We start from the raw sequence: 23,084 nt of genomic DNA, 5'->3' as shown, positions 1-23,084 counted from the left end.
TCATAAAATTCACTTTGGGTATCTGGTTGCTTTTCCTACTGACCTCTGAAACTCTTGCTGGAAGAGCATCCCACTGGCTGGATGTATTCAGGCCAGTTCTTGAGCTACACCAGATGACACCAACCGTGCTGAAATCCAATAACTAGCAATGTGTTTATTTATTTCCCAGCCAGTTATAAGAATCTGCTGGAAGCTTTGCTATTGCAAGCAGAAAAGGCTTTCCCCAGAGAAAGCCTCATACCAGCTTCAGCTTTGCTTAGAGAAGATGAGGTAGCATTAAAAGAGCCAAATCAGTCTGTGGCCAGCCATATCATCAAATATCTTGGACATAAAATTTAACTTAATCATAGAATCAGTCAGGGTTGGAAGGGACCACAAGGATCAGCCAGTTCCAACCCCCCTGCCATGGCAGGGACACCCTACCCTAGATCAGGCTGGCCAGGGCCTTAAACACCTCCAGAGCAACCTATTCCAGGCTCACACCACTCTCATCATTTCCAGTCTGAACCTACCCACCTCCAGCTTTACTCCCTTTCCCCTAGCCTAAAAAGTCCCTCCCCAGCTTTTTTGCAGCCCCCTTCAGACACTAGACAAAGAAAACACCTCAGAGTCTCAGAGCTTGACTGCTGTCTAATGCAGGTAGTTGACAACACAAACTCCTGTTTTCAGAGGTGAGGTAGGAGATGAGCTGGGCATGGTCACCTGAGAAGTGTCCTATGCAGAGCAGCTTTGCAGTGTGTTGTCAAGCCTCTTGCAGAACACTTTTGGGAGCAGGTTACTGCTCCCTTAGGAAGAAAACTCCCATGCTGTCAGCAGGGCAGGGTAAAGCGTTCAGCACAACCATCTGTCTGTGACTGCTGTATCATGGCACTGCCAGTGGATCCTAAAGTCAGAAGCAGAATTTAATAAATAGGTGTCCACAAAAGTAGAGAGGAAATGGCAGAGCCACTGAATTGCTTCTAGGGTGTTTTCACACAGATATGAGTAGAAGCTACAAATTTCAAGGCCACATAACTTAATGAGCGGCCAGCGGTCCAAAGGAAGCCCTGAGAGTCCAGCTCATGGGGATGTCAGCTGCAAGGACTCTGTAACTGCAAGAACTCACCTGAAACAGATGGCACACCCACATGCTCTAGCATCCTGCAGAATCAGACTGGTTTGAGGTGGAAGGGACCTTTTAAAGGTTATCTAGTCCAACCCCTTCCCTGCAGTAAGCAGAGACATTTTCAATTACATCAGGTCCCTCACAGCCCCAAGCAACCTGACCTGGAATGGTTCCACCTCTCTCTGCAACCTGGGCCAGTGTCTCACCACCCTCAGTGTAAACAATTTCATCCTGATATCTAGTCTAGATTGTCCTTCTTTTAGTTTAAAGCCATTATCCCTTTTCCTGTCACAACAGGCCCTGTTAAAACCTCTCCCCATCTCTCCCATAGGTCCCAAAAGTGACCAGGTAGAAACATGTGTGAGATTCCTGTTCCGTAACCCAGTCTCTGTTTGAGCCCTACTGTGCTCACCAGCACAGAGATCTGGGGCACAGAGATCCTTGCTCTTCATGAAATGCTTGCCTTCTCTCATGGTTTTGTAGCCATCACCTTGTAGAGCTACCAGTTGTCCCTTGGCTGCTGCCTTGCTACTTAGTGAGAACAGAATTTCTACACCTTGAGTCATTATAATTTTTCATCTCCCATTTCTAGCCCCTTGTTCATAGAATCATTGAATCAACTTCTCAGTTTACCATGCAGGACTCGTGGGCTAAAATCCACCTGAAATAAGAGGCAGACTCATGCAGCTTCAGGATCCAGCACAGGTGAGAAATTACATGCAAGGGAAACCTGGCAGCCTGCTGGAGTTTTGGTCTGCAAGATGTGGGATTTAATCAGGCAAATGAAAGGAAGGGGCGATGGAGAACCTCACCTCAAAAAGATTAGGATGCTGAGCTCATACTGGTCTGCAGGCTGGCACAAAGCAGAGCACTGACCAGAGCCAGCAGAAACTCTTGTTTTGTTGGTGGTTGCCAGGTAGCGTAAGCCTTGTGAGGGGTTTATTATCCAAATAACAAAAGAGGAGGGTAAGTTTCACTGACACAGAAAGATTACACGACTGAGGTTCATCCCTGCACAATAATTTTCTTCCTGTTGTTGCTTTTTCTCCTGTGTTCTTCCAACTGCAAATAGAACATGTCAGAAGCAGGAGAGGGAAAAAAAGCTTGGCCTGTGAAAGGAGTGGAAATTTGATTTCAGGTGGTTTTGAGAGATTTCAGAACTTTTCTAACAGGAGGAGTTTAAGTGTGTGAGCTGCTGCCTCACTTCAAGACTGCATTTATGAGCTTGCTTTGGAGCAGCCTCTTAGCTATAGAGAAATATATATCTGAGAATCATTGCTGTAACAAAATATGTAGTCTGCTGTCCCAAAGTCCTGGTCTCCTGGGGTAAGAGATGTGGTCAGAGTGTTTGGCAGCAGCAAAACAAGCATTTGTGCCATTCTTGCCTCCAGCATTTGTGAGGAGGCAAATTGCTGGACACAATTTCTCTGTTTCCCACCAAACTCCTTGCATGACCTGTTGGTCTGTCTTGATCCATTATGGATCACAGTTATGGCTGTGGTGGTTTAATTGAGCTGTCTGCTCTCATGTTGCAGTGTCATCTTCATTCTGTTATGTCTCTATGCCAGGCTGGCCATAGACTCTTCCATAAGCTTCCTGCTCCAAACACTTTTGTGTTCCTGCTTTACACTTCTTGTAGGCTGCTGCTTCTGCCCACCAGGAGCAAGTCACAGGCACTGAATGGCCAAAACTGCTCCATGTTGAAATTTATAGACCTGGATGGATGATACTTATTCTTGCATGGTCAAAGGGCTTTAATCTTCAAAGCCCTCAAACCAGCAACCCCATTTTGGCCAGAAGGCTTTGAGGATGAGGCTGCCTCTTGGTGCTGGCTGATGGCATCCGGCACTGTAGGGGAGCAGCTTGCTGAGGGCTTTTGTTCAGTATTGTGAATTTCATTCAGTATTGTTATTCTTGGGAGGAAAAAGGGGGCTTGAGTGATGAAGGAAAGAATTGCTCTACGTTTTTCAAAGCCTGATGGGAGTACTTCCTCTGCAGGCTGCTTTTCACATTGTGTTTTCTTCCTCTCCTCTGGGACAAGCTCTGCTTTTTCTTTATCAACAGGAAGGATGTCGTTGCTCACAGACCTAGGGAAGAGGGAGGTTGCCTTGGCTGTCTTTGTTGTATTTGATTGTGGGTTTTGTAGCCTGGTTTCTTAAGATAAGCAAAACTTATGTGGCCATGCCATCTGCCAGTCTTCCTACATAATTATTCTTGAGTTTACTGGCAAACTTTATTTGACTTTGAGAAAGGCTCTTGAGAGACGATACTAAATGTCTGTGAGTTTTGAGGAAACAGACAGCTAAGCAGGAAAGCTCGTGTTAACATCCTTGCTGAGGGACAGGCAAGTGAGCTGACCCTTTGCACCATAGAACTCATGTGGGAAAAATAGGTGCCTGTAACTCTGCAGTCCAGGGATCTCCTGTAGAAAACTGGGTTACATGGCAAAGGGAACACAAAATCTAAACATTATATCGTCAGGATGTGGCTAGTAATGAATTATGCACACAGGTGGAACATCCAGGGTGAGATCTGGGGACAGGATGATGGTGCAGCCACATCATAGAATTATGTAATGGTTTGGGTTGAAGGGAATCTTTAAAGATCATAGAATCAACCAGGTTGGAAGAGACCTCCAAGATATCCAGTCCAACCTAGCACCCAGCCCTGTCCAATCAACTAGACCATGGCACTAAGTGCCTCATCCAGGCTTTTCTTCAACACCTCCAGGGATGGTGACTCCACCACCTCCCTGGGCAGCCCATTCCAATGCAAATCACTCCCTCTGTGAAGACCTTCCTAACATCCAGCCTAGACCTCCCCCAGCACAACTTGAGACTGTGTCCCCTTGTTCTGTTGCTGGGAGAAGAGACTGACCGCTACCTGGCTACAGCCTCCCTTCAGGTAGATCATCTAGTCCAACCTCTCTACAGTCAGCAGGGACATCTTCAACTATATTAGCTTGCTCACAGCCCCACACAGCCTCAAATAGTTCTAAATGTGGGGCATCTAGCACCTCTCTGGACAACCTGAACCAGTGTCTCACCGCCCTCAGGGTAAAGAATTTCTTCTTTATATCTATTCTAAATCTCCCTTCTTTGAGTTTAAAGCCATCACCCTTTGCCCTGTCACAACAGGCCCTGCTAAAATGTGTGATCCCACCTTTCTGACAGGGCCCTTGAAGGACAAAATAAGGTCTCCCTGGAGCCTTTTTTTTTTCTACAGGATGTGCAGCCCCAGCTCTCTCAGCCCATGCTCACAGCTGAGGGGTTCCACCCTCAGATCATTTTTGTGGTCTCCTCTTGCCCTGCTCCAACAGGTCCACTTCCTCGTGCTGAGAACTCCACAGCCAGATCCAGTGCTGAAGGTGAGGTCTTCAATGCGGTCTGCATCAATGGTTAGGAGAGAACACAGCATGCTCTGCATACTGTGCTGCTCTGCAGCCCTACTTGCAGCCTGCTGAGGAATTTGGGGAATGACTACCATTTCATCTTAGCAAAAGCTGCTCTGAGTCTGGTGAGGGTGGGACCAGTGCAGTGTCTTTGCTATTCCCATACTCCTCGTGTCACAGACGTTAATCAAAAGCAGTGGCATGAAGGGTAAAGGTACCAGTTGCAGGAAAGGACAGTGGGTCAAAACCACTTTTGTCATCTCCTATAAATCTCATGGCTCTATCTCCAGGACTAAAACTTCAAAACTGCCCAGTGTGCATCTTCCACAAACCTTAAATTGCTGGCAGTGCATTACCCTCCGCTCGAAAACCCTCCGGCTGTATTTTTAACTGCACTTAGGTTGCATGCTGTCAAGGGACGTTAGCAACTCCATCGCTTTGAATTCAATTATATTGATGAGCCTTTAAATATCAGGCAGGTACTTGCTTTGTGGTGCAGCTGCTGCAGGACTTGGTGGGTATTTTTGACTTTCCAGGGCGTGAGGGCAAAGAAGCTCCCGCGCGTTGCTCTATCATGAACTTGCAATCAGATGTCACAGCGTTTCTTTGGTAGGAGAGTAAGCTGCTGTGTGCTCTGATTTAGAGCAGTTTAGCTTAGGTAGGAAATCATTTTCCTTTTGAAAAAAAGGAAGTATTCTTAATCTCCCAGCTTCCTGTAAATGTGTCAGGATTAAGCTCCTTCCAAGCTCAGAGCAAGACTCCCAATAAGAAGCAAGAGGCAGGGCAACATCTGCTGCTGTGTTTGCAAATGGCAGCTCCTGAGGGTGTGCCATGGTGGGAGAAGGGCATGGAACACAAACCCTATGAGGAGAGGCTGAGGGAGCTGGGAGTGTGCAGCCTGGAGAAGAGGAGGCTCAGGGCAGACCTCATTGCTGTCTACAACTACCTGAAGGGAGGTTGTAGCCAGGTGGGGTTGGTCTCTTCTCCCAGACAACCAGCAATAGAACAAGGGGACACAGTCTCAAGTTGTGCCAGGGTAGGTATAGGCTGGATGTTAGGAGGAAGTTCTTGCCAGAGAGAGTGATTGGCATTGGAATGGGCTGCCCAGGGAGGTGGTGGAGTTGCTGTCCCTGGAGGTGTTCAAGAAAAGCCTGGATGAGGCACTTAGTGCCATGGTCTGGTTGAGTGGCTAGGGCTGGGTGCTAGGTTGGACTGGATGATCTTGGAGGTCTCTTCCAACCTGGTTGATTCTATGATTCTATGAAAGAAGGAGTGGTGACCTCAGAGGATACACCTGGCTTAAGTGAAATGTCACACTGCTGTAATCAAAGAACAGGCATGATGGCCATTGAGTGTTTTCCCTGTGGGCTAGGAGACCTTTGGTAGAGTGACATACCTGCCCTATGCTGTTGTTCTGTGAAAAATAAGGTCATGAAAATCCCTGGTGAGTCTCAAGTCTAAACTTTAAGGCTGCTTAATGGGCTGAGCCCTTTGCTACCTCACATAATCATAGAAGCATTTTGGTTGGAAGAGACCTTCCAGATAATCAAACCCAACTCTTAACCTAGCACTGCCGTGTCACCACTCAGTCTTGTCTGCCAGCACCACATCTACACCTTTTTTAAATCCCTCCAGGGATGTGGACTCCACCTCTGCCCCAGGCAGCTTGACAACCCACACAGGGAAGAAATTATTTCTAATGTCCAACCTAGACTTCCCCTGGTGCAACTGGACACTCTGAGTTATCAGTTAGCATGTGCTAAACCGATAAGCTGTGCTTATTGTTTAGTTTAAACTTCTTAAGTTTCAGGCAAGCAATACAAACTCATACAATTTCATGAAGTATCACTTGGTCTCTGGGGATGCTGCTGCTGTCTTGTCTAGTATTGTTTTCAGCTCATCTGTTCCAGAGATATCTCCACCACATTGCAGTTGCCTGATGATAACCAGCTGCTTAGAAGTCCATTTCTGCTCTTGCTGAAGGCTTGGCGTGAGTTGTCTGAAAGGTTCAAGAGGGATGCACTGGTTTTCTCTGCAGGTTGCAAAGGCACCTGATAAAGCAGGATGTTTAGCAGAGACATACATTTACAATGCTCAGCTACACAGTACAGCAAAATCTTGATACACATTCAAACAAAACTCCAAGATACAGAGAGCTAGGGAGATGAATGGGGGAGTTGAGCATCTCTCCTGTGCTGAAAGACTGAGACTACTGGGGCTGTTCAGTCAGGAGAAGAGAAAGCCCAGAGGGGATCTTATCAATGCCTGTAAACATCTGAGGGGTGGGTGTCAGGGAAAAGATGATAGTCTCTTCTCAGTGGTGCCCAGGAAGGGGTTTGGACTGGCTGATCTCCAGGAGTCCTTTCCAACCCCCATCATGCTGGAATTCTGTGATTCTGCGTCAGAAGCCCTGCCAGAAGTAGATTTGTTAATAAAAAGAAAGAAAATGCCTCATTCACCTCAGTGATCTGCAGGACTGGATCTAGCAGAACAGTACCAGGCTGGAGAAATTAAATTTCCTTCCCTCTGAAGGACTGGAAATTTCCCAGGAAGAATTCATATGGAACAGAAAACCCCAAATATCAAAGAGTTACAGCATAGCTGTCCACACTGACCTCCTCCTGGATATTGTTTGTTGTGTGCAGCATCCACAAAAGCTCCTCCAAGCTATTTTAAACCTTAAGAACATCTCCACATCGATTGCACAGGCAATGCAAGACATGCTACAGACGTAAGGGTTGGATTTCAACCCCACGCAAGTGGTGACTCAGCTTTGCCAGTTGCAAGCCAGCTATCAACATGCAGAAGGTCACAGAGGTCTATTCCAAAATATTTTCTGTTCAGCCAAACCAAACGCTGGCTGTTTTACAAGAAGGTGAAGCTGACACTAATGTTTTCCATGACAGTAGCAGCCAGCCCTGAAAAAGGGAGGAATATAGATGTGGAGCTCCAGTCACAGCTCAGGAGCCTGCACCCTGTGAAATGGACGAGAGGAGTCTGATTTAAGCCACAAGGGGTTTCAGTGAATTCAGGTAAAGAAAACAGCAGCCCCTGAACTTTGCCCAACTTGGACGCTGTTCCTCTGTTTGTGTTTTCAAAAGAAGTAATTATTAGCTTTGGACCATTTGACCACTGCTAATGAAGTGAGGAAAATAAGCTTTGTCCTGAACTTTAAAACTTACTATCTAATCTTCTACCTTTAAAAATACAAGCTCATGAAGCACTGTACTTATTTGCTTTGATGTTTTGGAGCAGTGGGTGGGATGTTTCGTTCCCATCGGGATGAATGACATTCCCATCCACATTCACCATCTGTATAAAAGCAACATAGAATCAGAGAATGGTTGGGAGGGACCTCAGAAGATCATCTGCCCTAACCCTGCTGCTAACTCAGGTATGCCTCGATCAGGTTGCACAGGAACACAGTGTCCAGGTGTGTTTTGAATGTCTCCAGAGAAGAAGACTCCACAACCTCTCTGGGCAGCGTGGTGCAGTGCTCCAACACCTTGACAGGAAATAAGTTTCACCTTAAGTTCAAGGGAAATCTCCTGTGTTTTAGTTTGTATCCAGTACCCCTCATCCTATCACTGGCTGTCACTGAGAACAGCCCAGTCCCATCTTCATAGCCTTCATCCTTTAGATATTGAGCAACACTGAGAAGATTTCCTCTCACTCTGCTCTTCTTCAGGCTAAGCAGCCCTGGGTCTCTCAACCTCTCCTCCTAACATAGGTGGTCGAATCCCCTCAGCATCCTCTTATTTGCAGATACTGGATGGGTAGGTTTAGGTATCAGAGAACAAAACTTTAAAACAGCTGACTCCAGGAGTGTTTCCCAAGCACAACATTCCTTTAGAAATAATTGCTGTAGAAACACATCTTCATCTCTCACCACTGGGCCATTAATCACAGAGGTGTGTGTCACAGAGGAGACATTGAACTAGCCACCAGTTAGTCATCTGCTCCAGATAAGTGTATGAAGGTAAACAGGAGCCAGTTAGAGCAACCCTTTGACACTGATTAGGGAGATCTTTAAGGTTGAGGGAGGTTATATCTGGAGTATTGTGTGCAGCACTGAGCTCTCGAGTTCAAGAGAGATGGGAAACTACTGAAGAGAGTCCAGTGAAGGCTAGGAGGATATTGAGAGGACTGGAGCATCACTCCAAGAAGCTAAGAGACCTGGGCATGTTCAGCCTGCAGAAGAGCAGACTGAGAGAGGACTCTTGTCAGTGCTGATCAGTACCTAAAGGGTGTGGCAAGAGGATGCCACCAAGGGTCAACAGGCACAAACTGGAAGCCAGGAGATTCCATCTTGACAGGAGGTAAAATTCCTTGCTGTGAGTGTGCCAGAACACTGGACCAGGCTGCCCAGAGAGGGTGTGGCAGCTCCATTTCTGGAGAATTTCAAAACCTACCTGGGCATTGCATCCTGAGCAGTCTGCTGTGACACTGCTTTAGCAGGAGCTTGGACTAGATGATCTCCAGAGCTTCCTTCCAACCTCCACCAGGCTGGGATTCTGTGATTCAGCACCACTGTGTGACCATCCCAACAGTCCCCCACTCACCTAAAGCCTGGGAATAGTATTAAGGCTAACAACCATACAGAGCCTGTTGTCCAAATTCAAATGTCCAGCAACATTTGATCTCTATGGAGAGGGACTGCTGGTAAGAAATGCCCTGTTTAAGGTAGTTGGCAGGACAGCTAAGCTACACAAACAGGAGGCTGTCACCGGAGTAGGTTCTGGCTTGCTGCTAATGTCATTCTGTGGAACTGGTGGTAGCCTTTGATCTTCTCCCATGTCACGGTCACAAGTGTGGACAGCTTACAACATCTGCAGTCATGAGGACAGACTGTGTTTTGTATGCTAGGTGCTTTAAACCTGTTGCCCAGTTGCCGTCCTCCTGAGGAAGAAGGTGAACCTCTGGCATGTCTGAAACGAATATTTCCAGGCTAAGAAGTACAGGTTTGACAGAAAAAAACCTACTTCTTTCTGATGCAGGCCATTGATATTGCCTGCTCTTCTGGCTGACCAGCCATGGATCAGATGAGTGGGTTAGGGAGAAGCAGGGGAAGGCCACAGCAAAAGCTTTTCATCAATGCTTCTCTGTCTTTTCATCTCTTAATCGTAAACAGAAGCCTTCTACAGATGAAAGTCTCATTTCCCTTTCTCCTGTCATCCTATACCAGGTTTGTTTCTTCATAATAGTGTTACAATCTGCTGGTTTCTGGGTTGTTTTGTTTTCTTTACTTTTTAACTCTTTTACACAGTTTTTTTCAAGCCAAACCTCCCCAAGACAGGCATTTATGCCCAGTTGACTCCTCCCTTGTACCATTTCTCCTCCGTTAAGGTGTAACCTCTCATTCTCTGGCTGCTGCTGGCAGCTTTTCCCTCCTACCAAATTTTTTATAACTAGATATCTCCAGCTTCTGAATGTCTTGAGTGCTGTGTCCAGTTCTGGGCTCCTCAATTCAAGAGACATGTTGAGGTGCTGGAATGTGTCCAGAGAAGGGCAACAAAGCTGGTGAGGGGCCTGGAACACAAACCCTATGAGGAGAGGCTGAGGGAGCTGGGGGTGTGCAGCCTGCAGAAGAGGAGGCTCAGGGCAGAGCTCATTGCTGTCTACAACTACCTGAAGGGAGGTTGTGGCCAGGTGGGGGTTGGTCTCCTCTCCCAGGCAGACAGCAGCAGAACAAGGGGACACAGTCTCAAGTTGTGCCAACGGAAGCATAGGCTGGATGTTAGGAGGAAGTTGTTGGCAGAGAGAGTGATTGGCATTGGAATGGGCTGCCCAGGGAGGTGGTGGAGTCACCATCCCTGGAGGTGTTGAAGAAAAGCCTGGCTGAGGCACTTAGTGCCATGTTCTGGTTGAGTGGCTAGGGCTGGGTGCTAGGTTGGACTGGGTGATCTTGGAGGTCTCTTCTAACCTGGTTGATTCTATGATCTTTCTTGCTGAGCAGCAGAAGGGGAAAAAAGCTGTGGTGGGTCTCACCTGAGAGCTGATGGCTCTCATCTTTCATTGGACACGTTGGATCTGTGCTAAGGAAGCATCATGGCCAGCTCCATGTGCTGGCCAGGTTTTACTAGACCAATGTAACATTACCTGCAATTTTACCCTTCACGTCAATGTAAGGTTCCAGTGGTATGAAATAAAGAGCCTACTGGATGGATGAAGGGACCCACCTCTCTCACTTTTTGTCTCCTTTAGTTTCAAAAGTCATTGGACTCCTTGCCTTTAGGCTGCAAAAATAGGTCAACAAATCATTCCAAAAGAAGGACTTGGGTGCTAGTTTGAAGCTAGCTAGAATGTTTTGGTGAGAAGCATTAGATCACAGGCTGTGAAAGAGAAACAGTGGTGATGTCTATGTCACTTGTAGGCTTGCTGAGATGTATAAGAACAAGAACACAAACATAGATAAGGCAGTTTGGACTCAGGTTTCTGGGAGGGCTGTTGTGTTTCTGTATTACCTTTCACCTTGCATGTTTCTGTCTATAACTGTATATACTGTAAATATCTGCTTGTATATTGTGCTAAGCTGTAAATAATAAGCTTCATTCAGTTTCCAGAGCTGGCTGAGTCTACTCTGGGTGATTTCCAAAGTGTGGGGGGGCAGGGAACACCCAAACCATCACAACTTGCTACTTCCAGTGTACAGGCTAACAGCTTTGAGGAGGAGGTGCTAGAGTGTGGCCAGAGGAGGGTAACGAAGCTGGTGTAGAGACTAGAGAACAAGTCTTGTGAGGAGAGGCGGAGGGAACTGGAGATAGGGCAAGAGGGATTGGCCTCAAGTTGCACCAAGGGAGGTTTAGTTGAACATGAGGAATAGTTTCTTCCCCAAAAGCATTGTAAAACCCTGGAACAGGCTGCCCAGGGCAAAGGTGGAGCCCCCATGCCTGGAGAGATTTAAAAGCTGTGTAGATGTGGTGCTGAGTGACATAATTTAGTAGTGACCTGGCAGTGATGGGTTAATGGTTGGATTTGATGATCTTAAAGGTTTCCTCCAGTCAAAACAATTCTATGATTCCATAAGACAACATTACTAGTGTGCTGGAAAGGCAGTTTTGACCTTTGTGGGCTAAGGCATAAATCAGTGGTTACGCCTGGAAAGGCAAAGCCCGTGGGGCTGACTGCACTGCAGAGCTCTATCTGCACAAGCTGCTCTGGGTTCCAGGTAGTTCCCAAGTATTTCACTCTAGCAGAGCAAGCCTCTTAGCCCTCCACTCTTGTGGATAGAAAATAACCATAAAAATACAAAATATGGTGTTATGATTCCCACCTCCTCAACCTTTCTTTCCCTTTTGTTCTTAAGGCCATTATTTTATTTCATAACAATTTTCTGGAGCAAAATCAACATGCTCTTTCTCCAACCTGAACTAATTAATGCTCTCATTTCTTTCTCTTTTAAGCCATATGTGCACAGTCATGCTTGGTTTGTGTGCAGAGAAGAGAAAGGATACTCTCTTCTCCTTGCAGTCCTTCAAAGGATTTATTCAAGAGAACCTCGAGCTGAGCTGCAGCCCCTGGTGAGGATGGGCAGTGGGAGAGTATACAGGATTGCCCCTGTGGGCATCAAATTTAGCAAGGTCTGTGCAGAGTATCCCAGTAATTCCTGTCTGTGATACAGGATAAGGGGAAGAGGGAAGGGGAGCGCGAAGGGGAAGGGGAAAGGGAAGGGGAAGGAAAAGGGGAAGGGGAGAGGGAGGGGAAGAGCAGAGGGAGGGGAAGAGGAAGGGTAAGGGATGAAAGGGGAAAGGGAAGGGAAATGTTTTAGTTGGAAGAGGTCTACAGTGATCATCTAGTCCACCTTCAAGTAGGGCTTGCAGGGTGCAAGCAGCAGCATGTGCTGGGTAAGATGTAAACAGACAGATGTATATGTGTCAACATCAGGTAGCTACACAAGACAGTTTACACCTTTGTCCTTTCTCATTCTCTCCACAGGTACTATCAGGTTAGGGCCTATGTTGAAGCATAGAAGAGGCTCATATCTTGCTTCTGTACCTTGGAGTTTGCTCCCAGACCACGTAAACATGGATGTATGGCAAAAACATTTAGATACTAGGTGAGTCTGAGCTTGTATATGCAATCTGGGAGCAAGCATGGAAAAAGCACTCCCCACTGAGTATGTCTCTTACCCAAGAGTAAAGAAAAATTCTTTTCTGTGCAAATAAGGGTTTTGATCATAGGTTCCATTTGTATTAGATGTTCCAGTTAGGTTCTGAAAGACTGGAGCTTGGTGATTCATATATCTGAGGTAATTAGGCTTCGAGCTGCCATCCTTACATCTCTTTGGTTACCTTCTGTATTTTATATAGGTAGTTGTGTTTAGTTTGTGTGTAACTGATCTGTCTCTGAGTCATTGAGTTCCCTTAGGGTATTCAGGTTCCTTTATGCTGAAAATCCTTAAGAAACACCCCGGGTGCTGTTTGGTTCCTGCCTTCTCTTTAGAAACACAGTTATACAGTAACTGTGACAGTAAGCATCTGCTTGGAACAGGCTGGGATTCCTCTTACAGGTGAAAATACAACCATCTTGCTTCCAAAAGAAGCATTTGTATTCTAATCTCAGCACTTCTGTCAAAGATCTGTCAGTACTCCCAGAGGAGAAGGCAGAAAATATATACATATATTTGCACTAAGGGATCGTTCAGCATCAGATGTTTCACTACCACCTTGTGACTGAGGGAATGAAAAATGAATGCATGCTGTTAAAGAGTTTGGCCTTTTGAAGCAGGAATTCAGCCCAAAGCTGGTTTAATTTAATTTAATTTAATTGTTAATTTCATTTTTTAAGTTACTATTTGAAGATCTGTTTAAAACAAAATTAAAAACCCACAGTAAAACCAAACTGAACAAACCAAAGTCACCGACTGGCTGAATTCCTGCTTGATGTCACTACATTCCCTTAAGGCATTGAAACAAACTGTGTCTAAAACTTATGCACACTGTAGAACTTGTCCTGTGTAAGCACTCAAGAGAGATGTTGAGGTGCTGGAACGTGCCCAGAGAAGGGAAATGAAGCTGGTGAAAGGCCTGGAAAACAAACCGTGTGAGGAGAGGCTGAGGGAGCTGGGGGTGTGCAGCCTGGAGAAGAGGAGGCTCAGGGGTGACCTCATTGCTGTCTACAACTACCTGAAGGGACATTGTAGCCAGGTGGGGGTTGGTCTCTTCTGCCAGGCAACCAGCAATAGAACAAGGGGACACAGTCTCAAGTTGTGCCAGGGTAGGTATAGGCTGGATGTTAGGAGGAAGTTGTTGCCAGAGAGAGTGATTGGCATTGGAATGGCCTGCCCAGGGAGGTGGTGGAGTCACCATCCCTGGTGGTGTTCAAGAAAAGCCTGGATGAGGCACTTAGTGCCATGGTCTAGTTGACTGGACAGGGCTGGGTGCTAGGTTGGACTGGATGATCTTGGAGGTCTCTTCCAGCCTGCTTGATTCTATGATTGTTCTGTGCATTGTTTTAATGTCTACATACAGAGAAGAAAAAGCCCTTCATTAAAACACCATGAAGAATGCAAAACTCAGCACTTGAAAGGCAGAAATTACACTGGGTAAAGTAGTTTATGTAAATCAAATGTGGCCTCTCTGTGTGTTCACACAATGTTTATATGTTACATATACATATATATAAAAAGTATAATACCTGTGTATGTGCAAGGAGAAAAGCCTTTAATTACATGACTACCTGCTGGTTTTTTCCACCAAGTGGCTGCTTTGTTCAGTGAACAGGCTAGACCTGCTCCACATGTGGGTCACCTCACTGTGAAGAAGCTTGCTGCCTATACCAGGCAGCCTCATTAAGTGTAGAGGTACATGACTCACAAATAAAGTGGGAAACTGGAAGGATGATGAGGGGGTGACACTGCTTCTCCACAGAATGAAATTCAGGACTTAGAAAATAAACTGGCTGGCTGCTGGCAGGTATAAAGGTATCTGAGGAGAAGGTTAGGCAGTTTCAGTTGATGATCTGAATGATTTTTGTCACACTAACTTTATTTGATCGAGGTTATGAATGTGGTTAATGAAGACAATTGCACCAATGTGGGCTGTGTAGTGACTGTACAGTAAGAGCGATAAACTCAAGCCAGTTCTACACCAGCTTAGTCCAAGTTGTGAAGAATTTTTATCTTCTGGACACTGATTTACCCCACTGTGAAGTGAGGGAGGGGATTATGCCCTGCTCTGTTGAGACCTCACCTGCATTTCTGTGTCCAATCCTGGAGTCACAGATTCACAGATTGCATCATATTGGAAGGGAACCTCAAAGGTCATCTTGTCCACCCTCCCCTGCAGTCAGCAGGGACACTTCCAACTAGATCAGGCTGCCAAGGGCCACATCAAGTCTGACTGTGATACTGTGACTGAATACCTCCAGGGGCAGAACCTCAACCACATCCCTGGGCAGCCTGTTGCAATATTTGACCGTTCTCATTGTAAAGAACTTCCTCCTGATGTCTAACTTAAATTGACCCTGCTCCAGTATAAAATCATTGTCCCTCGTCCTATCGCTATAAGCCCTTCTAAACAGTCCTTCTCCAGCTACCTTGTAGGTCCTCTTCAGATATTGAAATATAGCTATAAGGTCTCTCTCATGGCATGCTCTTCTCTTCTTGAATTCTTTCAGTCCCTAGCACAGGACTGGCATGGATGCTTTGGAGCATTGTCACAAGAGACCATAACAGTGATCTGAACACTGTAACCCCTCTGCTTGTAATGACAGGCTGAGAAAGTTGTGCGTGTGCAGCCTGGAAAAGAGAAGGCTCCAGGGAGGTCTTATTGTGGCCTCTCAGTACTTAAAGTGGCTGATAATAAAGATGAGGACAGACATTTTGGCAGGGTCTGTTGTGACAGCACAAAGGGTGATGGTTTGAAACTAAAAGAAAGAGATTTGGAGTAGATAGAAGGAAGAAATTGTGTATAGTGAGGGTGGTGAGACCCTGGCCCAAGCTGCCCAGAAAGGTGGTAGTTGTCTCATCCCTGGAAACATTCCAGGTCAGGTTGTATGGGACTCTGAGGAGCCTGCTGTAGTTGAAGACGTCCCTGCTGACTGCAGTGGGGCTGGACTAGATGGCTTTTGAAGGTCCTTTCCAACCCAAACCATTCTATGATTCTAAGTAATGGTGCACACAGGAGCTGCTCCACAGGCAGACTGAAAGGGGAATTAATTTCTAGCCAGAAAATGGTCACAAGCAGCTGGTGGAGCTAAATTCTGTGGCACATCTATGTCCAGAAGATAACTTTTCTTCATGATCTGGACTAAGGTGAGATAGAACTGGTTTGAGTTTATCTGTCTCACTGTACAGTCACATCAGCACCATTGTCTTCATTAACCACATTCATCACCACAATTAAGTTAAAAAAAAAAAAGAAGTGTGACAAAGTTTATTGTCCTTCAACCCATCTTATCTGATTCTAATGTTTTTACTGAGTTTTAATCTGTTATCAAAGTGATACTGCATTAGCTGCTCCATCATTTGGCCCAGGCGTGATGTCAGGCTTCTGTCTCTTCCTCGTAACAAGGTGTGGTGTTACTCCAGTTACATTCATCTCATGTTGACAGAGTGTGCCTTGAGACTCAGGAGCTGGGCTTTGGAAATTCAAAATGCTGCACCATGTCCTCCCCTCTCCCTTCCTTTCTTTGGGAAGCTGCAAGTACCCCAAACTTGATGATTTTAAACTTAACTTACCTGCCTCTGAGCCTCTCCTCCCAGGCAACCAGCAATGGAACAAGGGGACACAGTCTCAAGTTGTGCCAGGGAAAGCATAGGCTGGATGTTAGGAGGAAGTTCTTGCCAGAGAGAGTGATTGGCATTGGAATGGGCTGCCCAGGGAGGTGGTGGAGGCACCGTCCCTGGAGGTGTTCAAGAACAGACTGGCTGAGGCACTTAGTGCCATGGTCTAGTTGAGTGGCTAGGGCTGGGTGCTAGGTTGGACTGGATGATCTTGGAGGTCTCTTCCAACCTGGTTGATTCTATGATTCTATGATAAGGGGATAAACCTTCCTTGTACAGAGATATCATGAAAATAAATGCATTAATATTGGATGCTTTATAGGGGAGAACTCCAAACAACCCCACAAGGACATTAATCATTAGTGCTGTAGTGCAGGCTTTGAAGACAGTGCACTAAATAAGTCATGGGGCACACACTGAACACAGAGAAACCAAAACACTGGGTTGCTCCTCATTAAGACCCAGATTCTGAGAGGTATTTTAAGTGCTGAGAGGCAGGGCTTCTTAAATTGGCATCTTTTAACTGGAATAAAACAGTGAATTGGAAATACAAGTTGTGCGTAAGGATGTAATTATAGGTTGCAATGTAACGCACTCTTGGTGAAAGGTTGCATCAGAATGCACATGCACAAGATTTGGGGCACAAAGGAACATTGCTCAAGCAATCTGACTTATTGCACTGACCAGCACCAGATTGACTTGCAACTCTATCACTTTTCCCAGTAATTAGTATACAAATACTTTTCTCTGGTTTTAGGACAATAAACAAAGCCATCCTTGTTTCCCGTCTCAGAATTTCAGCATGACAAGGACCTCTGGATGTTGTCTAGTCCAACTCCCTGCTAAAACAGGGCCACCCAGGCCAGGTTGTCCAGGATCACAATATCAGGGTGGATTTGGAATCACCCCAGAGAAGGAGACCACAACCTCTTTGGGCAGCCTGCTCCAGTGCTCTGGCAGCCTCACAGGCAAGAAGTTTTTCCTCCAGCTCAGATGAGACCAGTGCCAATTTGTGTCTGTTGACCCTTGACACAACTGAAAAGAGTGACTTCTCTGAGCCCTTTAGCTACTGATCAGCATTGAGAAGATCCTCTCTCAGTCTGCTCTTCTCCAGGCTAAACAACCCCAAGTCACTCAACCATTCTTCTTCAGGGTTGCTCCAAACTCATCAACAACTTTGTAAAGTCTGCTGGACTCTCTCCAGTAGTTCTGACAGATTGGGAGTGGGAATCCTTCCCCTGCTCCATCCCTCCTCATATGGGGCACAGGCTTCTGCCAGCAGAGAAACCAATGCAAGTAATAGCTTGTTATCTTCTGTTTGAATCAGCATCAGGGAGTGAACATTTTGGCAGTGAGTTTAACATTTGCTGACATTGGAAGAATGGTGGAAGTCAAGCAACTTTGGTTCAGTTAGAATTGGAGGAGAGCACATGGAAATAAGCAGAGGCTTTCCTGTCTGCTCCCTTTCACCATTTTCACCTAGTTCCTCTTTCTTACTATCTTGCTTTGCATCCAGCTCTCGCTGCCCTCACCAAGCCCTTCTAAGGTGAAAAAGCCCTTACAGTATCTGGATAAACCCCTGCACATCCTGATCTGACCTCATCACTGATCCTGCTTCAGGAAAAGATGGGATGAGAGCCCTCCTGATCCCTTCCAGTTAAAAATTCTCATGTGATCCTATGAATACATCACACTTTTCTCCATGACATAAACAGTCTGAAGTACAACAGGGGATTTAATTAATCTTTGTACTGAGTCACTTTGCTTTTATTGCTCTATCATAATTTCACCTCTACAGTACAGGATTCCCTTATACAAAAAAGGCAACCAAGCACACAGCCCATAAAACAATAAAATATAGCCAAGGTTGTTGTGTGATGTGAAGTGAGGTTGTTGCAGACTCCACAGGAATTTAGGCCAAGAGCTCGTGAAAGCACTATGGCCAGCCTTCCAGGGATCTGGAAGTGTTAACACCAAGGAAGCTTGAAGGCTTATTTCCTCCTTTACAGACATGATGATATTTCTCTGGGTGCTGGCTTCAAATTCTCTGAAAGGATGTTCATTCTGCAACAGGTTCATGATTTTCTTGTCCCAGCTCTGAGACTGTCTGCATCACTGTAGGGAGCAAAGAGCTCCTCTCAGAGGCTGCTCCTCCTTGGGCTGCTGAGGGCCCAGCTACACTGATATTCAATTACCTTACTATGACTCAGTGGAAAATAATAAGCCAAAAGACATTGATTCATTCTCCTCTGGAATGTGACTTAGGATTTAAGTGGTGTCTTCTAGCAAAGAGGGATCCCAAAGATCATGGAATTATTTTGTTCAGAAGAGACCTTTGAGGTCATCAAATCAACTGTTAATCCTGCACTGCCAGTCACCACTAAATCACGTCCCTCAGCACCACATCTATGTGACTTTTACATCCCTTAACTTTACATCCTTAAACTTTCTTGCAAACACCAGATGAAACAAATGAAATCCTACCAACAGCTTGTTCTTGTATTTCCATTTGTTGATGATGACCTTCCTCTTCTAATGCACACGAGTATTCTCACTAGCCAAGTTCATGTGTACGTGTACCTATTGATCTGTTGTCTCTCTTCCCCTTCTTCCAAAGGAAAAAAATAACCACACAGCTCAGTAATGCGCAGCCTGTGCTGCAGATGAAAACAGTCTCAGGCACTTACATGATGCAGTCAATTGGGCTTAACAGGAAAACAACCTTCACAAACTTGAACCGCCCATTTTACAATCAGTGTTACAATTAGTATCAGCTGCTAAGGTCATTAGGACTAGGGAAGTGATTGTCCCTCTGTAATGGGCACTGAAGGGGCTGCACCTGAAACACTGTTTCAGTTTTGGGCCCTTCACTGCAAGGAAGACATTGAGCTGCTGGAGTGGGTGCATAGAAGGGTAGAAAAGCTGTCTTCTGAGTGGTGGAGTGAGCTGGGGTTGTTCAGCATGGAGAAAAAGAGGCTGAGGAGAGACCTTCCTTTCTACAACTCTCTGAGGGGAAGTTGTACTGAGGTGGGGGTTGAGGAAATCACCTCAAGTTCCACCAGAGGAGGTTTAGGTTGGGCATGAGGAAGAATTTCTTTCCCCAGAAGGGTTGTCAAGCCCTGGAAAAGGCTGCTCAAGACAGCAGCAGACTCACCATCTCTGGAGGGATTTAACAGCCATGTAGATGTCACCTGGGTCAGCACAATCTGAAGCACAAATCCAGGCTGGTTGGCAAACGGCTGAGAGCAGCCCTGAGGAAAAGGACCTGGGGGTCTGGGGTGATGAAAAGCTCAACAGGAGCTGGCAGTGTGCACATGCAGCCCAGACAGCAACTGTGTGCTGGGCTGCAGCAAGAGCAGTGTGGGCAGCAGGGCAAGGGAGGGGATTCTGCCCCTTTGCTCTGCTCTCATCAGACCCCACCTGGAGTACTGTGTGCAGGTGTGGTGCTGAGGGACATGGTTTGCTGGTGACCTGGCAGTGCTTGGTTAAGGGCTGGACTTCATGATTTTAAAGGTTTCTTCCAACCGAAATGATTCTGTGATTCTAGTGTATGATTGGTTTTTTTTAAAGGCTATATTAAGGCGACACAGCTACATCTTCTCACACCCTTCTAGGTGTCACAAACACCCCCTTTGACTTTAGGTTCTTCCTTCCAGCTCTGTCTCCTCTCCACCCTCCCCCTTCCAGCTACACAGGGCCCCTTGGCTCCCAGTGAGGAGCTCCTCTAGCCGCAGCTTCACTGCATTATTAAACATATGCCGCGTAAATAATTGATATGGAAACAATAGCGCCGTGTACAGCCGGGCCACCCCCGACCCTAGCCACGGCCCTGCCAGCCCGGGCGCTCTACCTGCCCCTGCCCCCGGAGCCCAGCACGGAGCCCGCCCCGCATCCTCCCCCTCCCCGCCCCGCGGCACCGGCGCGGCAGCGGCCCGCCCCCGGCGGCGGCTGGGTGGCTGCACGGGTGGCCGTGCCGGGCTGGGCCGTGCCGGCGCTGCGGGAGCAGGTCCGGCCGCCGGTACGGCGGGAGGCGGAGCTGAGCGGCGGGGCTGGGCTGGCAGGTGGGGGCTGCCGGGAGGCGGAGGGTGAGGAGCTGGGGCGGGGGGTTGTCCGCCCTTGGAGGTTGCGGCCGGCGGTACGGCTCGGATCGCTAGGGAGCGACGGTCCCCGCAGCTCGGCCGTGGAGGGGCCGGTGACGGGGCCCGCGTTGCAGGGGCAGATGTGCGGGATTGGGGGTTGCGAGAGGCCGGCGCGGGGGCGCTTGGGGCTGGGGCTGCCGCTGCTGCTGCCGCGACCGGACCCTTAGGTGTGCGGGAAGTGGGGAAGCCGCGTCGGGAGCTGTTATTTTCTACTCCTCTTTCCTTTGCCTTCGCTCTCCTCCCTCCTCCTCCTTTTCACCAAAACCAGGAGAGGAGGCGTGTTCGCAGAGCCTTGCTGCACCGGTTTTGCTTGGTTTGTTGTTGCAGGGTTTGGTTCGCGGGGTGGTATTTGATTGCCTTTTTTCCCCCCCTCTGATTTCCCCCCCTCCCCCCTTTTTTCTTTTCTTCCTCCCCCACTCCCCTCTTCCCTTTCTCCGTCGCTCTCTTTTGGCCCATTGCATGCTCGGATCCGGCTTTATCTTTCCTTTTTTCTTTTCGGCGGTGCCTCTGGGAGGGGGAAGGGAAAGCGGCGATGAGTGCAGCTTGACGCACAGCTGAGGGGAGGGGGGGCACCGCCGGCAGCTGCAGCCGTTCGTGGCCACGGGGTGCGGGTGAGGAAGGCAGAGGGCGAGGGGCTCGCTTGGTGCCTCCCCCTTTTCTTCGACCCTCTCCTTCCTTCCTTCCCTCCCTTCTTCCCTTTCCCATCCGTTTCGGGCCCGGAGGCTGTGTGCAATATATTTGCGTTACGAGCTGTGTGTGTGCGTGGAGGAAAGGGAAGGAAAGACTCGTAAAGGAGTCGGGGCTGCCCCCGGCCCCCCCATCTATGTGACCCTCCCTCACCCCACCACCCCTCTCTCTGGGAGGCTGGATGGCGATAGACCGGCGCCGTGAGGCGGGCGGTGGGGGCCGGCCGCTGCCGGAGGAGAACGGCTCGGTGCCGGGAGCCGGGGGGAGCAACGCCGCTACCGCGCCCCCCCCGGGGCCGCCTCCCGCCAACGCCGCCGGGGCCGAGATCCAGCCGGTGCCGGTGCCGCCGGCCGCCGCCTGCAGCCCTCTTCTCCTCGACTACGATGGCTCGGTACTGCCCTTCCTTGGGGGGCTGGGCGGTGGGTACCAGCGAACCCTAGTGCTGCTCACCTGGATGCCGGCCCTTTTCATCGGCTTCAGCAAGTTCTCGGACTCCTTTCTCTTGGACCAGCCCGATTTCTGGTGCCTGGAGGCTGACGGGCAGGGTAGCGGTAACTGGAGCGGGTCATTGGCTCCGGGCCACGCCAACCACAGCGGCAATGGTAGCTTCTTCCCCCTGCCCGGGTTACCCACCCCCGCGGCGGGCAACGCCAGCGAGTGTGACTGCCATGAATGGCACTACCGCATCCGAGCCGGCCTGGTCCAGAACGTCGTCAGCAAGGTGAGACAGGTGGCTTCCCTTCGTCCCCCTCCCAGCCAACTCTGCAGGTGTTACTGGGTCAGTCAGTTGCCCTGTGGGTTACCCTTCAACCAATAGTAAATCTTGCATGCCCGTTGTTCTTTCCCTCCCTGTCATGCTGGGTATCCATCCTGTGGGTTTGTACCTTGGTGCTAGCTTGTGGCACCAAACTGCGAAGTTATGCCCTGGAACAGGATCTTCAGTAGCTTTTTACGACCCCGATGGTGACCTCCTGCCATCTCGGGATGCAGGTGTCAGTGGGAAAGATGCTGCAGATGAATGTCACCAAGAGGTGAAAAAAAAGGGTTTGTGGAGAAAGCTCTGGTCATGGTATCACACATCTATACTGAAGCAGCCGTGCAACCTCAAAACCAGGTTGCTTTTTGGAGGAGCTGGCTACTGTGGGGAGGAAGATGAGAGAAAAAAGTCCTGCTGAATTTTTCTGGTTTTGTGCTTATTCCCTTGGTAATTGTTCCGGTAGAGCAATAAAAGAAGCAAAGCCTTGCACAAGTTGTACTCCCTAAGGCAGAAAGCACATGCTGCTCTGTGTTGTGTTTCCTAACACAAGGGCTAAAGCAGGGAATCTCGTGTGGGGGTTGTGCTGATTTCTCCACTCCACATTTGCAGGCAACAAGAAATCAATCACTTTTCACCTGAAAGCTTTGGCTGGCTTGTCCTGCCCCTGTGAAAGCCCTGCCAGCTGTGGATGGGCCTCGCTGGTGTTAACAGGCAACTCTAGTCCTTGGCAATGTAAAATGAAACTGTTAGACCTGGCAAGTTGTTCCGTTAATCTTCAGGCCCCCTGCCTGAGATCAGCAAAAATGACTTCCTGCTTGGGAGCAGCCTTTTGGATTAACTGTGTTTGTCTAGGTGGGGAGAAAGAAATGCAGCAGCAATCAGATGAGCAACTTGATCGTGCCGTGGTTAGCCAGCAGACGGTCCTGTTTAATCATTGAAAATCACTTTGCTTTCTCTTTGTGTGCCTTGAAAGCCTGTGCAGCAGGGTGGGGGGAGAGCAGGTAAAGCAACTCCCTCAAAACCTGCAACTCAGAACACATTAAAAACCCCCCAAACAACCCCAAAGTGACCTAGCTATGGCTTCTCATGAGAACAGCACATGGTGGACTTGAGCAGTTTGTGATGTAGGAGTGCATAGTGAAATTTGATGTTTGAGAGGCAGATTTTCATCTGTATAGAACCAGGGACTGAGATATTTGTATGTTTGGAGTTATAAGCATGATGAAAACAATCCTGAAAGATTTGTTTTTAGCATGAAGTGTAAAAACAAAATGTTTTGG

The 23,084-nt window shown here is 47.8% G+C and overlaps 1 protein-coding gene and 1 long non-coding RNA gene across 3 annotated transcripts in view; both read left to right on the top strand.

Annotated features, from left to right (window-relative positions):
* Positions 1 to 18,704, top strand: part of LOC135184719 (uncharacterized) — a 29,092-nt gene extending 10,388 nt beyond the window's left edge. The window contains exons 2-4 of the long non-coding RNA XR_010306137.1: positions 11,900 to 12,016; positions 12,432 to 12,552; positions 17,738 to 18,704. This is a non-coding gene — a long non-coding RNA (uncharacterized LOC135184719). The remainder of the gene's footprint in view (positions 1 to 11,899; positions 12,017 to 12,431; positions 12,553 to 17,737) is intronic.
* A 2,359-nt stretch (positions 18,705 to 21,063) lies between these two features.
* The window catches only part of SLC22A23 (solute carrier family 22 member 23), a 98,069-nt gene continuing 96,048 nt past the window's right edge, over positions 21,064 to 23,084 (top strand). For both annotated transcript variants that reach the window (XM_064161115.1, XM_064161114.1), the window contains exon 1: positions 21,064 to 21,768. In XM_064161115.1, coding sequence (XP_064017185.1) covers positions 21,229 to 21,768 — 540 coding nt within the window. In that variant the 5' untranslated portion in view covers positions 21,064 to 21,228. The remainder of the gene's footprint in view (positions 21,769 to 23,084) is intronic.

Source organism: Pogoniulus pusillus, chromosome 21 (assembly GCF_015220805.1).
Source record: "Pogoniulus pusillus isolate bPogPus1 chromosome 21, bPogPus1.pri, whole genome shotgun sequence".
In the NCBI taxonomy this organism is placed as follows: domain Eukaryota; kingdom Metazoa; phylum Chordata; class Aves; order Piciformes; family Lybiidae; genus Pogoniulus; species Pogoniulus pusillus.
This window is presented reverse-complemented; position numbering and strand designations above follow the sequence as displayed.